Raw genomic sequence first — 15,844 nt, forward strand, 5'->3', positions numbered from 1 at the left:
CTAGATGAGTATTTTCCAAAACCATCTCCTAATATGTGAGTAATTCTTTTTCCAGTTAATATGAAGGTTTGAAATGGCCTAGAAAATGACAAGGATCAGCCTTGAATGTTTCATTTGATGAGTCACATAGTACTTCCTTTGGAATATTTAGTGCTTTCTTTGGAAGGTGCAGTAATAACATCGCTGAGGCCAAAGTAATCATGCTTTATATGCTCAAACTTTCAAAAATATTGCCAAGTGCGTGTCGGATCCTCCACATATAATGCATTTTTTTATGATCCAACACAAGTTCGACAACATTTTTGAGAAATCCTCCCATCGTATTTGCAAGTCATGCAAAAAGCAAGCTCATAAAGAAACAAGTGCATAATTTTCAGCTTACCTAGATCCGAGAAATTATCATAAACACAAACTATGTCCAAACATGGTCATTGCCAGCTAAACCCCCAAACAGAGGTGCATCATCCAAAATAGCTTAAGTAGCAGGTACCCTAAAGCCAAAAGATGTCATGGGGATTTCAACATGGTCCCAGACCAAGACCAAAACACGGCAGAGTAATATCACCTAAATTGTTCGTCGACTACCACTTGGAGTTTTAAACTGAAACTATTCACAAACAACCAAACATCCATTAACCACAGATGTTAAAAGCAAGCAGGAGGCTAGTACAAAGCCTCAACAAAAGAACATGGAACTGGAAACTTTTTCCTCGAGCTTTGGGAGCTGGGGAACGGTAACTGGACCAGCATTTGTAACTCCCCCGCGGCTTGAGGACGTCTCTGATGTATCCTCAAACTTCATCCACTGTCCCATCTGAGTGGCAGCCAGATGAGCGTAACAGATGGGAGCAACTGCATATGAACAAATAATGAGCGCAAATAGAAAAACAAAAGGGAGAAGTGTCGATTATTTAACAAGATAAAGTTCTTTATCCAGAAAACGTATTTGGCACTACTGTTTTTCGCCAACAGAATGACACTTACCAACAGATATTGCAGTTGTGCTCCTTTGGTAGCTGCAAGGATGATGCAAAAAAGTTGTTATATATAGCAACATTAGACAATTGATTCTTGATTAAAACTAACAGATGCTGTGAATACAACTCGGAGATACTTAATGCAGTACTTACACATAAGATAGATTATGAACAAGCTCTTGAAGATCATCAGGCGAGAAACCAATTTCATCATACAAGACATGGTAGTGTGTAGGACGAGTGGTACCCTAAAAAATAACCATGGTCCAAATAAGAATCATTAGATACCACCGGACCAGATCTTATTTGGGATTGAAGCACAGTGGACTGATTGAATGTAAATGATTCACCATCATTCAGCAGATATGCCAACTAGTTAAGCTTTTTGAAAAATAATTGAAACACAAATTTGTTTCAAGCATGTCAATTGAGACACGAATATTCAAAAGGAAAAATGCAGAATTCTATAGATAAGGCGATCTGCCAAACAAATAGGCAAACGAATTGCTAAAGATATGCCAATGAAACCAAAGTGTGGAGAAATCGATATTGATTTAACCCCCCCCCCCCAAAAAAAAGGAAACACACACACGGAAATAAAAAAAATTACAGTGACGATGCAAATAATGCAATACAGCTGATCCAAAAGTTACTCACCAAAATCTAGCATCTTCTTGAACTGACTGAGATCAGCCCAAACCATAAACAATTCAATGGTAATTATGTCATAGAGCATGGTTATCAGCTAGCATTAGATGTTGAAATATGACTGTCATTTCTTGTTTCTTTCTCCCCTTTTCCCTTTGATAGAAATAATCTAACGTTCCCTAAAATACTAGTTTACAAATTTGCAATTAGACAACTGGAAGTGGTCTGAAAAGCTGTCACTGGATTCAGGATATACAGTAAAACAACCTTTTGCATTAGATTTAACTATGCTGCTTCAGCCATCGTAATTAGCAATGAACTGAGCTCCAAAAACTCAATAATTTTTCAATTAAGGGGAGGACCAGTCAACACATTCAGTATTCATTTTAGAGGATAAACAATAATAGCTGAGAACCTAAGAAAATTCAAGTATGAAATACCAAAACTATTAGACTGAAAAGAAAGACAGAAAAGAAAACTAAGAGAACATAAGACTTACAATCATTCCAGCATGGGCGCACAAGTAGAAATCATAATTTCTTGGGTGACAAACTTTATTGTCGATAATCGTGCCTGCACAAAAGTGAATGTGTAAGCAACTTCATACAGTGCATTAGTTGCAATTATTATAGTGACTTCGAGTTGTACCTGGAGGAACATTGTTAGGATCTCCAGGCTGGAAAAACTTGGTATGATGATTCTTCTGTGCAATTATCACAGTAAACTTGGGTGACCACTTCTCGTCGAGAAATTTACACGCCTATTAATCAACAAACGAAACAACTTTAGTACAATTATATCTCGTTTCCCCGAGTAGAGTTCACTATTCCTCAAAATAGCATTTACGAGACTAAACCTCAATGATCTGATCCAGTTCAATGTTCAGAACTTGATTAAATTGAGATTCACTGACACCATCCCTGAAAATTTTAAATAAGACCATAAATAAAACAAAAATTATAGAATCTACACATGTACAAAGGCAGAACACATGCAGTACCACAGCATGAAATGCAGATGAAGACTTCCATCAACGAAATGCCATATATAAGTTACTTTAATTGACGACAACCCGATTTCAACTAAGAATCAGCATTATCAACTAACAGTCGGTCCAGAACCTTACAAATGTTTTATGCGGTTTTCTTCAGATGAGGCTATAGCTAACACCTCAAGTACCTGTGGACTGTTACTGAAGAACTCCTCTATAAAAGCATTTAGCATTTAACACCTCAGGTCAGTGCCAATATTAGAGCATTTACACGACATTATAGCACACTTGTACAGCACACATTTAGCTGGAACTAAATAGAATAAATGTGAAAGGCAGCTGGATAGATCACCTGAATATAATAATATGCTCAGGCTTCCTTTTTCCAGAACTCACATAAAAGTCTAGCAAAGCTTCCCTGCAATTTTGTAAAATAATTATTTCTGGGAGATGCTACAACAGAGTAGATAATTCCAAACTGAGCACTGCTTTAATGTAGCTTGAACATTTAACCAAAATAAAATATCCGTTGATGCAGCGTCCTTATTATGGTAGAGACCCAAAACAAAAAAACTGGTGAGCACCACCCCACCAAAAAAAAGAGAAAGGTAAACCTGAAAAGGCAAACTCACCTCATTATCCCCTCATCCTCAGTGTCAGAAGCACGTTTAAACAAGTTGTCTATCATCTCCACTTTAGGAGACTGAGTGCGCACTGAAGCTCTGTAACGAGATATCGAAGGCCACTGCCTTGAGCTGACAACCTGGTCACGTTAAAGATGAAAATACAAAAAGAGAGAAGCCATTATAAATTTCAAGAGGGAAGAAAAATGCAACATGTTTCCCTCTATGCGCTTGTACACATTAGGTGACTGATTTTTTAAGTACCAACTCAAGGAAATAATCATAGACCCGGTTGGTTAAAAAGGAAATAAAAATATGATTCAATGAAAATTGACAGAGATCATACCGCAGCAATGGATGGCACATCAGATTGGCCAGGAGAGCCATGTGACACATCCATCCCAAGAATTATGGTGGGAACCTTAGATACCATAGGGATTGCGGGAGCATGTTCAACAGTTAACATAGAATTCAAACCACCAAGCTGCCAAGAAGGAATAACTTGATTAGAGAAATATTTTGAGATTTCAAAGAAGCAAGGAAAGGTGGAAAAAAGAAGATGCTCAGGATGATAGCACAGAACCAGATGCTCAGAACTCTCACCTTTGCATTTATCTTCAGAAGCACATTGGTGATATACTGGTCATTGACTCTCGTTGGAGCTATGCATTGGGTAACAATGCCGAATTCAGCCAAATTCTTCCGCTTCCATGGTCCTTCGAGTTCAATCAGTTCAATTATATCAGTCATCATCCAGCAGTTAAGAGTTCATTGTTAAGATAACAAGTAAATCTCACTAACCATAAATGTCACAGTTTTTCCTCTCAGGAAGCAAACAAAGCAGAAATTTCGGTGCCCCGGGAAGTTTTGACTGGACTTCTTCAAACATTTTTTCCACTCTGACAAGCGGGGGAGCCCTTCTGAATTGTGGAGACTCTTCAAAAACATCAAATGGATCTTCCACCATCTGAACACATTTTATAAAATAAGGAACAATGATCAGTCATTCATCTTTACACTCACTTTGCGAATTCGAGGGAACTTACAATTCCTTTCATTTTTCCACATTTTATAAGATCACTGATTAGCCCTTGTATGTTACAACGTGCAGAAAAGTTGACAACAGCCCAGCGCTCTATCTTTGTCGGATCAACCAGTCTCTGCCCATTCCACATAAAATATTAATAGGAAATTCAATGGACATCAAAACTAAAGAAATTATGAGGATAAATTAACCGATCCAGCAGGAAAAAACATTTCAAACGGAGTAGTTCTACACCTTGTTATTGAAATTCCACCTGCCATTACGTGGAACAAAGTCATCACCACCTGTCTTCAACTGAAATGTATAAAGGGTAAGGTCAGACTGGATTTCCAAATTCACTAAATGATCTAATCAGCCAAGTGATTATAAATTAAATACCTTTGGGGGAGGAAGAACACGCCCTTCAACCTGGGTGAAGTTACTGCTGATTGAAATTCCACAGGCACGAAGCAGAGGCTCGGCATCATATTTGTTGATTTTGAGGGCCTGCACCAAAACAGGAATTAGTGTCTATCCACCGGAATACTCCGAGAGATTCCTTTAATTAAGAAAAACCTACATTGCTTAGGACTTGCATCCTCTCCTGAGGCTTTTGCCTAGATTTCTCCACTAATGAAGATCTCTGGAATGTGGACAGAGATTTTGTATACCTTTGCAATGACACCAAATTGCAGAGCTGAATCGAACAAAGAGAATCTGAGAATAATATATGCACAAAACACAAGTAATGACATAGGCCTTTAATTTTCACCAAAGGCTTTTTACCTCGATAGGGAAATAGGTGGGACGTTTGGGTTTCCCAACATTGATGCAAGGCAAATCCGCAGAATAGCGCAAGTCTATGTTTCGGTGATTGACAAAGTAATCATAAACAGTAATTTCATCACCTTCCCCATCTTTACCTTTCTGCTTCAGGGTAAACCTAAAATGTCAAATGAAGCTGAGTTTTACAACTTAACCATGCCAATGTTTAAATAACAAGAAATAACAAAAGGAAGAATGGCATACACTCTTGTTTAAATAACAAGAAATAACAAAGAAAGAAAGGCATACGTTTGCTCCCTACAGGATCTCTCACTCAGTCCAGTAATCTTGTACTCTTGATTAGTTGGACTAGTCTTCACCCTCAAATTCTTGAGCATACGTTTTGCCTAATACATTGTGTAGACAATCCGAGCTTAGCTACAGTTTAAGTAACTAGATAAACAGATTACCATAAACAACAGTCTACCTTTGCCCAATCCAGCGTAAAGGGATCTTTTGCATTTTGATTTGCTATCAAAAAATCCACTACAGGCCCAGGCTGGATAATCATTGTGGTAGACACATCTATAATTGATGCAACAGTACAGCATTAAACTCATTTCGTTTGAGTAGAAGTATGAAACTTGAGTTATTAGAGTCATTACCGATGTTCAAAGACAAGCCACTCTGAGTGGTCCTAAAGCTAGAATGGAATCCTCGACAACCAAGAACACCACCGCCAACATCAACAAAGTTCTTCGGGTCATTGTGGAAAAAGGACTGACGAACAAGTAGACAGCCCCTGATACAAGAACATCAACCAAACGAACTGAGAAAACAGACAGATGCAATCAACCCCTCTCGCGAAAAGAAATAAAGATAACTTACTGCTTAGCAGCATGCTGCCTTAAAATTATATCCAACACCCTCAAGGCTTCTTGAGAGTTCTCCGACTCTTGACCCCGCAAAGCATTTGCAATTGCCTGCATTGGAATTTTCGCAGCAAAGCTTATCTCCACCTTAAAAGATTTTGATTGGTAAGGACGTCGTAACCTTTTCCTGTCACTTTCATTGGGACCTTCATCTGCAGCAGCAGGGCTGCTATTGCCATTGTTCCTGAATGTAAAAAGTTGTGAACAACAGACAGTCAATAACCGCTATAAAAGGCACTGGAAACAAGTAAAGCTCAGCCATTTTGAAAACCAACCTATTTGATGTAACGTCTTCAAGAACAACGGTGAACTCCATTTTATTTCGAGGGAGTGCTCCAATGGTAAACAAGCTTTTTTCCCCATCATAAGCAAAATCCTTTCCAGCTAATTCTGTATCATATGTTTCATGCACTCTATCTAGGACCTTTCTGCCAACTCCCTTCCCATCTACTGGCCGCCCATCTTCATAAAATAGGGCAACCTGCAAAAGAACAGAGTTAACCAAAACAAATAATAAAAGACATAAAAATATATAGAAGAGAGACACATACACTGTAGTGAAAGAAGTGTCCATCCACATTGGTCACATTCACTTTAAAGTGATTAGTAAGAATTTGAATCTTTTGTCCCTTGTTTCCAAGGCCACGTCTGGCCATGGGAAGACGTGGAGCCGCCTTTTTCTTCACCGGCTCGGGTTCTGATTTTACAGGAGTGAAATCAGGTGGAACAGGGGGAGGAGGTGGCAGACCCTCTGCTGCTCCGTTCTTATCTTCCTCAGCCATATCAGAGTCCTGTATGAAACATAGTTTCTGAATGTTAAAAAACATGAAATTGAAATGCAACTGGAAATACCATACAAAGATGTATTCTGGGGAGAAGGTGGAGTAGTGAGAAAAATCAGGAAAGAGAGTAAATTCAGACAACCCCCTACGAAAACCACCAGCCAATAGAACTGCTATGGATCCACCAAACCATAAGGCAAGATAAAAGACATGTCAAAATTCAGAAAGGTCTACCGCTCTCCGTAAGAAGACCTTAAAGAGTGTAATAAGAGCTGAAAATGACAAATCTAGAATACACAGACATTTGGCTAATGTAGACAAGTGTTTGACTGCAAAAACATCTGATAAAGAACTAAAATAAAATGAAGAAATCACAGCAGCCACCAATAAGTGAAGCACGGCAACTATCATTCACAAAAAGAATTGTTATTAAGAAGCACATTGCAAAATATAAGGTGAAAGTAAAAATTCTTTTTCACCCAAAGAAAAGGTAAAAGGAATCACTAAGACCATACAAAGCACTCCATTACCATATTTGGAAAGAACAAAGAAACAACAGCAGCATAGTTCATTTCTTTACTCCATTCTATTTCAGCCTGAGGTTTTTAACCTAATAAACAAGAAGACCAAAATCTCGAAGGGAGAGACCAAAGCACAGCTTACTGTAAAATAACTAGGCAATAACATTAATGACACAGTCTATACAGAGAAGAGATTTCTGAGTAGAAAATGCAGAAATTGACAAATCAAATAGCACAAGTACTACTCAGAAAATGTTAAACTCCACAAATGAATCCATATTACACACATGCAAACCAAGAAAATCACAAAAAGAAAGAAAAACAAGTCAAACAGATCTCACTAACTCCAAAAAAAACTGAAATTTTTCATTTGAAATACTACAAATAACAAAAATTAAACCAACCCCAGAAACTACTCAACCACTGTAGCACAAACATTGCTCAACAAAAGGTCCAACCTCCATAAATCAAGAAATAACACACACATGCAAGCCAAGTAACCACAAAAAATAGGGAGAGAAGAAAACCCTGACATTTCACACTTAAAACCAACTTTTGTTTTTACTTTTTTCTTTCTTCTTAAGTTTCTGCGCCTTTGAAAAAACCCATATTTAAGCATTTAAGGAGAAATACAAAAATCACAGAGAGCTTTCATCAGAAACGCTATAAAGAACAAAAATCAGACAACCCTAGAAAGTATTAAACCACAATACCACAGAGCATTGGTCAAAACACCATAAATCTTGAAACCTACTTTCTTTCCGTTTCTTTTGTTCTTTGACTTCTTCAGTTTCTGGGGTTTAAGTTTTTAACAAAAGAAAAACCAAATTTGAGCGAAAACGGTAGATAACAAACAAAAATGGACCAACCCCAGAAAATATTGAGTCAAAATCACTCAGAACAATATTTTGTTTTTTATTTTATTTTTGACTTCAGTTTTAACTTCTTGGAAAAAACAGTATTTCAGTATAAATATAAAAATCCCAGAAAATTTTCTACCCCATAACTCAAGCCATAACACACACATGCAAGCCAAGAAATTCCAAAAGGAAAAAAGAACAGACTAAGAAAATCTAAAATATACTTTTTATTTTTATTTTTTAATTTTTCTGTTCTTTGACTTTCACAGTTTCCAGGTTTTACCAAAAGAAACAGAAGAAAAACACAAAAATAAACAAAACCCAGAAAATATTCAACCAAAAATAACTCAAAGTAAAGCAGCACTTCAAAAAGCATCAAACATTTTCCATAGGGATTTTTTTCAACAGAAACAGTTAAAAAAAACAAAAAATAACCAACCCCAGAAAATATTAAAACAAAATCAGTAAAAATACAGCAGATTTGACTGATTCAAAAGCAGAAAAAACAAAAAGCATCAAAAATTCCATAAAATTTTTTACAAAAGGAAAACCATTTTTTAGGCACAAATAAACAAACCCCAGAAAATTACAAAAACCCAAATCACTCAAACTAACTCAGCATTGACAGATTCAACAGCAAAAAAAGAAAAAACTGATTCAACAGCAAAAAAAGAAAAAAAAGACATCAAGAAAAGATCAAAATTTCGCCATAAGGAGTATACCTTAGGCGCTCAAAACGGAGGAACCAAGAATCGAACTGAGAAACCCTAAAATACTAGAGAGTGAATTTTGTAGAGAGAGTGGACTGAGAAAAGTGTATATTTAGTATAGGGTTGGGTACAACAGTTACGAGTGTCCCTAAAATACTGCCCTTTACACCTTTTCCCTTTTTTATCTAAGCACCACGTGTCCCTCCCCCCTATAAAATAAAAATAAAATCTTTTTATGCAATGATGCTGTAATTTACACAATCAAAGATAATTGCAAATAATAAATACTTAATAAGAATTAGTAATTGATATTTAGAATTAATTGTTATCATTGATTAAAATTAATCAATTGTGAGAACAAGATACATAATGAATGTAAATGTAGATAAATTAAATCCTAATAAAAGATAAATTTGAGTACTCGACTTAATTGTAATGCTCGTAAAAATGAATTTCTTAAAGATCTCGTAAAATTTCTGAAACTCCTATCATTAATTCTGCATAATTTTCAAACTCGTACTCATAATTAATTTACACATTCAAACTATTTTCTTTGAATACGGATTGATACTCTTACCCCTTTTGATAGCATTTCCTGCGCTTGATGGTGGATCTTTTCATTTGGAAGCGGGGATAAACGATATAACAATTCAGAACCAAGAATGCTTCATTTGATATGATTATTAAAGAAAACATGCTGATGGCTAAAAGCGATTTTGCTATTGAGAAAGAAAACGATCAACGAGAAAGTTTAAGACTTAAACAAGCGTTACCGAAACTAGTTTTTCATAGTGAGGCGCTTCGATTTAGCGAAGCATTGTAGTAGCGTTGAAACCCTATGTGCCTAAGAAAATGAGATTGGGTTTAATAAAAATTTATCAAAATGTTTTAACTTGGAATTTATCTCATATACATAAACGGTGTAACTAAATTTATGTAATCGATTAATTTTGTTACCTGCTATAAAATTTTACCTTTTTCGGGTTACTAACATCACTCATATGTATTATGACATTTAATTACTTGCCTCTTAAGTAATTTGAGTATAATTGACTTATTGATTTCATAAAGGACTTAACTTACATAGATGGATTATTTAGAAATAATTTATATTATCAGATCAGATCATTAAGAATAATAACATGTAATTATCCATAAAAATTTTAATTCATGACCTTAAAATAGTCAATTTTAATAAATTAAATTATACTAATATTCTTGTATTCGTCAAACATGTTTTGGCATTGTTTATCTTGAGCCGAATGTCTATTCGAAATAATTTTTCTATCTTGTGTATAGACCTGTCAGACCTTACTTATATGATTATACTGGATATATTATTATTGTATTCTAATATTATACTTAAAAAAATTCATGTTAATAGTGCCAGAATTCGTTATATCGTTTAAAAATTGACTTTATGAATAAAGTTTTAATGGTGAAAATATTTCTATATAATTTTAAAGTATAGAGGATGAAATTTTGTATGTGATGCCTTAACTATTTTTTTTACTCTATATTCTAATGTATATGAGCATTATATCATTTGGGGGTTAACTATTTTGTTATATTTAACGATGACTTTTTCAGATACTTTTTTTAAAATATTTAACTTTTAAAACTCATGTACTGTTCTTCAATGTTATTTTAAATATCTTATTTATTTTAAAAAGTTAAATTTATAGTACTATTTAGAGGTCAAACAGTTGTATCTTTAGCATGATTGTTCAGATATTTTTTAAATATTCTTTAATATAAGAAATTATGTATAATATCTTTATGTCATAAAATTTTAAAGAAATATTTTTAAATTAATACTGTAATTTATATGCTAGCCCTCGTATCGAAAACTCCGTGATTCTTTTTTGGACAATGGATAATGTACTTTTGTCCCTTTCGAAGAAAAAATAAAATAAATCCCTTGAATATTTTTTAATTAAAGATTAATAATACCAAGATGGGGTTAGAATGGTCCTTTTAAAATTGTTTTGGTGTCAGTCTTTGATTTCTCGATTTCGTAAAATTTTGAATTCAACTTTGTTTATGTCACTGTCTAAAAGCAAATATAGTACACTTCAAAAAGATCCAATAAAAAACAAGGAGTACGTGCAATGAAATTGTAAATAAAAAAATATTACAAAAAAAGGAATTGTAAATAAAAATTATATATCTAAGCGACTTAAGTTACATATAATGACATTGTAGAAATATTTTAAACAATTAATATAAGTTTACTTATTGTTGCATATAATTTATCATTCTTTTCGGAAGACCAATTACGAATATAGTTATTATAGAAATTTATTTTAGTTACCTTATAATTGTATAATTATTTTTATACAGTTATTGCATATAGTTAAACTTTAAGTTAAAACAACTTATGCTTCATGAATATTAGAACTTTTTGTTTTTTTATTTGGTGTGAGTTATCCGCCCGAGACCTCTAATTAAAAATAAATGAATTTTATACAATTCACCACAGCCCTTGATGATGAGTACCTAAATTGTGTATGAGTAATTATGCCTTGTTCGTATATTAATTTTTATTTAGCATTATGAAATGATCATCTGTGACGACCCGGCCGGTCGTCTTAAGAATTTACGTCCTGATCCTCTAATAACTGCTTTTCCCAAGTTTATTTCTGCTAATTTGATTTGCCGTGATGTTCGGTTTTGAGTTTCAGAGAGTTTTGGGACATTTAGTCCCTAAATGAGAGCTTAAGTGTTGGAAAATTGACCGTAGTAGGAACAGTGTGAAGACGGCCTCAGAATGGAAATCTGATGGTTCTGTTAGCTCCATTGGGTGATTTTGGGGTTTGGAGCGTGATCGGAATGTGTTTTGGAGGTCCATAGCTATTTTAGGCTTGAAATGACAAAGTTTGAATTTTTGAAGTTTCCGGTCCGATAGTGAGCTTTTGATTTGAGGGCCGGAATAGAATTCCGGAAGTTGCAGTAGCTCCGACATGTCATTCGGGATGTGTGTGCAAAATTTCAGGTCATTCGGACGTGGTTTGGTTAGGTTTTTTATCGAAAGCGTATTTTGAGGAAATTTTGCTGAAGGCAACTGGTATCTGTCATAACTGCACCTGCGGTTTGGGTTACGCAGGTGCGGAGCCGCAGAAGCGGCTTAGAGATCGCAAGAGCGAATTTTTGGCTCTCTTTCAGTTTCCGCATATGCGAAAGTTGCACCGCAGAAACGGGTTCGCATCTGCGAAAGAAAGACCGCAGATGCGGTTCCTGAGTGATTTAATGAAAGTCGCAGATGCGACATTTGGTTCGCAGAAGCGGGACCGCATATGCGGTCCCAGGATCGCAAATGCGAAAGTCGCTGGGGAGAACATATAAATAGTTGTCTTTGCGAAAATTGACTATTCTTCCATCAGTTTTATCCGAGTTTGAAGCTTCTAAGAGGGGTTTTTTGAGGAAATCAAAGGGAAATCACTTGGAGGTAATGTCCTTGACTTCATAACTCGTTTTTATGTGATTAAAGACCTAAGTAATGGTGAGAAATTTGAGAAAAATGGGTAACTAGAGCTTGAGTTTAAGAGTCCTTTATTGAAGATTTGAGGGGTCATTTGGACTCCAATTTCAGTGTTCTTGTTATGTATAGACTCGTGAGAGTACGAGGTTTCTGAAAATATAAATTTCACCCGATTCCGAGATGTTGGTCTGAGGGGCGTTTTCGTCATTTTACATGATTTCGCGTATTAGCTTAGAATTTAATTGTAGAATCAATTACTTGAAGTGTTATTTACAATATGCAATTGAATTGAATAGATTTGGGGCATTTGGAGTCGGATACTCGTGGCAAAAGTGTGGTTTCGAGTTGATTTTGAGCCGGTTCGAGGTTAGTGGCTTGTCTAACCTTGTGTGGGGGACCTTTGTCAATGCCCCCTTTTTCTCTAACCGTGGGGTCAGAAATCAGGTATACGACATTGGGAAGGACAACCCTATCCCTTTCGAGAATTGAGTTTCGGAATTTGAAGAGTCGCCACCTAATAATTATAGTGCATTATGACACTTTTTTAGAAGAGTTTGAGTTAGAAAACCAGAGTTCGGGTAAGGGATAAAAATTATCTCGAGGGGAAGGTGTTAGACACCCCTCAAGATCCACTAGTGTGGTCCCGACCATGTTGCAATTGTGACTTTACAAGTAAACAATCAAGGCTCAAATAAGGACTCGCATATAACATTGCAATTAGGTTGAAAACTTTCGAAGGTAAGTAGAGAGGGCAAAAATTTATGAAAAAAGATTTAAATAGTTTTACAAGAAGTGATGAAAGCACATGAAGGGAGGGGGGTCCTAGGCTTATAATTAATATGGATCACTTCAATGCAATATACAGCAATCACTCCTCAGAAGAGGGGTCGCACGTGATATTAGCGCACCGGTCATCATATCCATATTCTACCCTTCCCACCCCGTTAAGGTATTAAAGCGCGAAGAGTTTCGTTACTTATTGCATGCTAGTACCCGTCCCAATCCTAACAGTCCCGGAGGTATTTAGGACTACTAATCTGAAAGGGAAAGGGATTTAGGGCCTTTTGAGAGTTTCAAAGGACAAAATACTAAGGCATCAATCAAAACACATAATACAAGTAAAAGTGGAGGCAAATAAACAAGTAAGGCCCAAGTAAACCTCCTTAAATCAGATAAGCCATAGAGTTTAGCATGTCTCGCATGTACTGGTTTGGTCTTTAAAATTAAAGCGATAAACGGACTGATTTAACTCATATTTTTAGACAGGAAGTCCGTATGAGGCTTACTCGAATGCAGTCATCAAAGACTGAACCACTTTAATTAGTCAACTTTACCTTAAATGTGGGATAGAACTACTGATTGTAAAGGAGTTGCAGAATAAGATAAGTTTCAGAAAAGATTGCAGACTTAATACAAAGGAAATGGTTTAAAATGAGTTTCAGAAGACATACTTGTTTAAGAAAAATAATTGCCGAGTTTTAGCAAAAGAACTGAATTGCAGACTAATTCAAAAGGTTTATCAGATAAGTATAAAGAAGTGAATTCAAATTGATTTGGAAAAAAAAGTTTGTCAAATTATCAGGAAAGCAGTAAGTTTTCAAAAAATATGCATTGATTTAAGATTATTTATCAAGAAGGAAAAAGATACACTGGTTTGGTTGCAAGAAAAGTTTTAAGGGTTCAGAAAACGTGCAGAAAGTCGCTTGTTTTAGCGAGAAGGGGCAGTGCTATTTTAGACGAGTGAAACAATTCCGATTTGAAGTTCCTATAGGCATGATCTCTACAAGTTACTGATTTTAATACCTTTCAAACGTTATCAGCCTTACAAACATGATATTTATATGCTGGTTTATCATTAAACCTAACGGTTTGTCTAATGTCATTATAAATGCAGAAACGCAAATCCCTATAGGCATGGTATCTATATGCATAGTTGCAGAAATCGAAAAGTTAGATCCTATAAGCATGGTTTCTACTTGTGAGATTGCATAGATCAAAAATTAAATCCTATAGGCATGATCTCTACCCTTTGTGCATAAAGTAACCCCCTCCATTTTCACTAAATCCCCATGAGTTTATACAAATTATTATAGACCAATAAAAACAAGACAGAAATTAAAAGTACATCAGAAATCATCAGCTACATCCGAGCAGCCTAATTCAGACTTAGTGTCTAACAATATGAAATTGAACCATTTCCGAAATCCAGATTTCCAAAGCCTTCTCTTATCTGGGGTGTTTCAGAGATCCAAGGAGTTTCAGGAACTCCAAGCAGTGCTTACACCCCAAATATATTGCAGATTTAGATTATAGTGCAGTGTGGAAATGCCAGCTCTCAGATGTCCAAGTTCAGAGGGAACTCAAGGTCCCAAAGGAAGGCTCAAGAGAGAGGGGCAAAACTTAAGATTCTAGGAATAGGTGTAAGTGCAAAAAGGGGGAATGGAATCAAAGAGAGACATGGCAAGCTAGTGGTCATGCCCAGCAATTGGGATGTTGGCACACCCCTGACTAGCCTGCTAGTCAAGCATTGAGATTTAGGATCCATTGTGGATCAAGCCAAGGCCTGGACAGTAATTAGGATACTGTCAGGCCGAGAACTTAACTCAGCATATAGAAGGGGATATGGGTAGAGGATTCATAACAGAAATAGAAGCAAAGAAGGATAATATTTAACACAAATTTCTGAACGTAGGCAGTAGAGTAAACAACAGTCTGAAGCACATAAGGGTGAGGCAGAAAATTAAATAAAGGACATACCAGTTTCAAAGAAAATAAGTAAGCAAAATAAGCCTTGAGAGAACCAAGTTGTAAACAGCAGTTCCAAAAGATCTCAAGCAAAGCCGAATTTAAAACAGTATTGCAAGAAAATGTTTTTGTTCGTGTGTATTTTAGTGTGTGTCTGTATGTCAAAAATGTGGAAGGGTAGTCCCTTTTATAGTGCAGAAAAGCAAGTAAGAAAGGTAAGAAAATAATTTACCATCAATCACATAGAATTTCCCTTCAGTTAAGGGATTTGATCTCAAACGGGTAGAAGATAATTAAGGAAAGAATTTTGATTAAAGCCTTTTCAAAGTAGCACAAAAGGGGTAAATACATAAAGGCTATTTAAGGACAGGGTCTTGACAGTACATGGCTGTAACATTTAAGGAAAGAAAATCAATTAATAGCCAAGAAATCAGAATTACAAGCTCAATTCGAATGAACCAAGTCAAGAAAAAGGAGGTTCAATCAAAGAAAATCAGTGACAATCAATCAAACCCCATTAGAGGATTTCAGAATCAATCAATGAGTTAGTAAAAACCTTTGAAAAGAATGTTCTCATATATAAAGAACACAAATATGTGAATCAAGAAGAGGTTGTCAAATTATTTAGAAGAGGGTTTAATTGAAGAGAAGTCCAGAATCATAAGCAACGAGATACAAGTTCAATTTGCAGACTCATAGCGAGTCTGAGAGTTCAGGGTCCCAGAGTGGAGCCTCAACTCGAACACAAAAAATCAAAATCGACAAAAGAAACCCCCGAATCCTAG

General features: G+C 35.7%; 1 protein-coding gene across 1 annotated transcript; it reads right to left on the reverse strand.

The window, feature by feature from the left end:
- Positions 1–351: 351 nt before the first annotated feature.
- Positions 352–8,988, reverse strand: LOC104233311 (protein argonaute 4-like). Its single transcript, XM_009786699.2, has 23 exons — positions 8,846–8,988; positions 6,512–6,751; positions 6,236–6,441; positions 5,917–6,144; positions 5,694–5,830; positions 5,516–5,613; positions 5,338–5,435; positions 5,050–5,206; positions 4,844–4,960; positions 4,663–4,770; positions 4,519–4,578; positions 4,286–4,399; positions 4,041–4,206; positions 3,843–3,955; positions 3,586–3,723; positions 3,249–3,379; positions 2,969–3,034; positions 2,482–2,545; positions 2,274–2,385; positions 2,125–2,198; positions 1,131–1,225; positions 985–1,016; positions 352–852 (listed from the first exon to the last, which is right to left on the reverse strand). Exons 2-23 carry the CDS (start codon positions 6,740–6,742, stop codon positions 677–679), a joined length of 2,721 nt encoding a protein of 906 aa, XP_009785001.1. The 5' UTR covers positions 6,743–6,751; positions 8,846–8,988; the 3' UTR covers positions 352–676.
- Positions 8,989–15,844: the final 6,856 nt, after the last annotated feature.

This window comes from Nicotiana sylvestris, chromosome 9, assembly GCF_000393655.2.
Source record: "Nicotiana sylvestris chromosome 9, ASM39365v2, whole genome shotgun sequence".
Taxonomy (NCBI): Eukaryota; Viridiplantae; Streptophyta; class Magnoliopsida; order Solanales; family Solanaceae; genus Nicotiana; species Nicotiana sylvestris.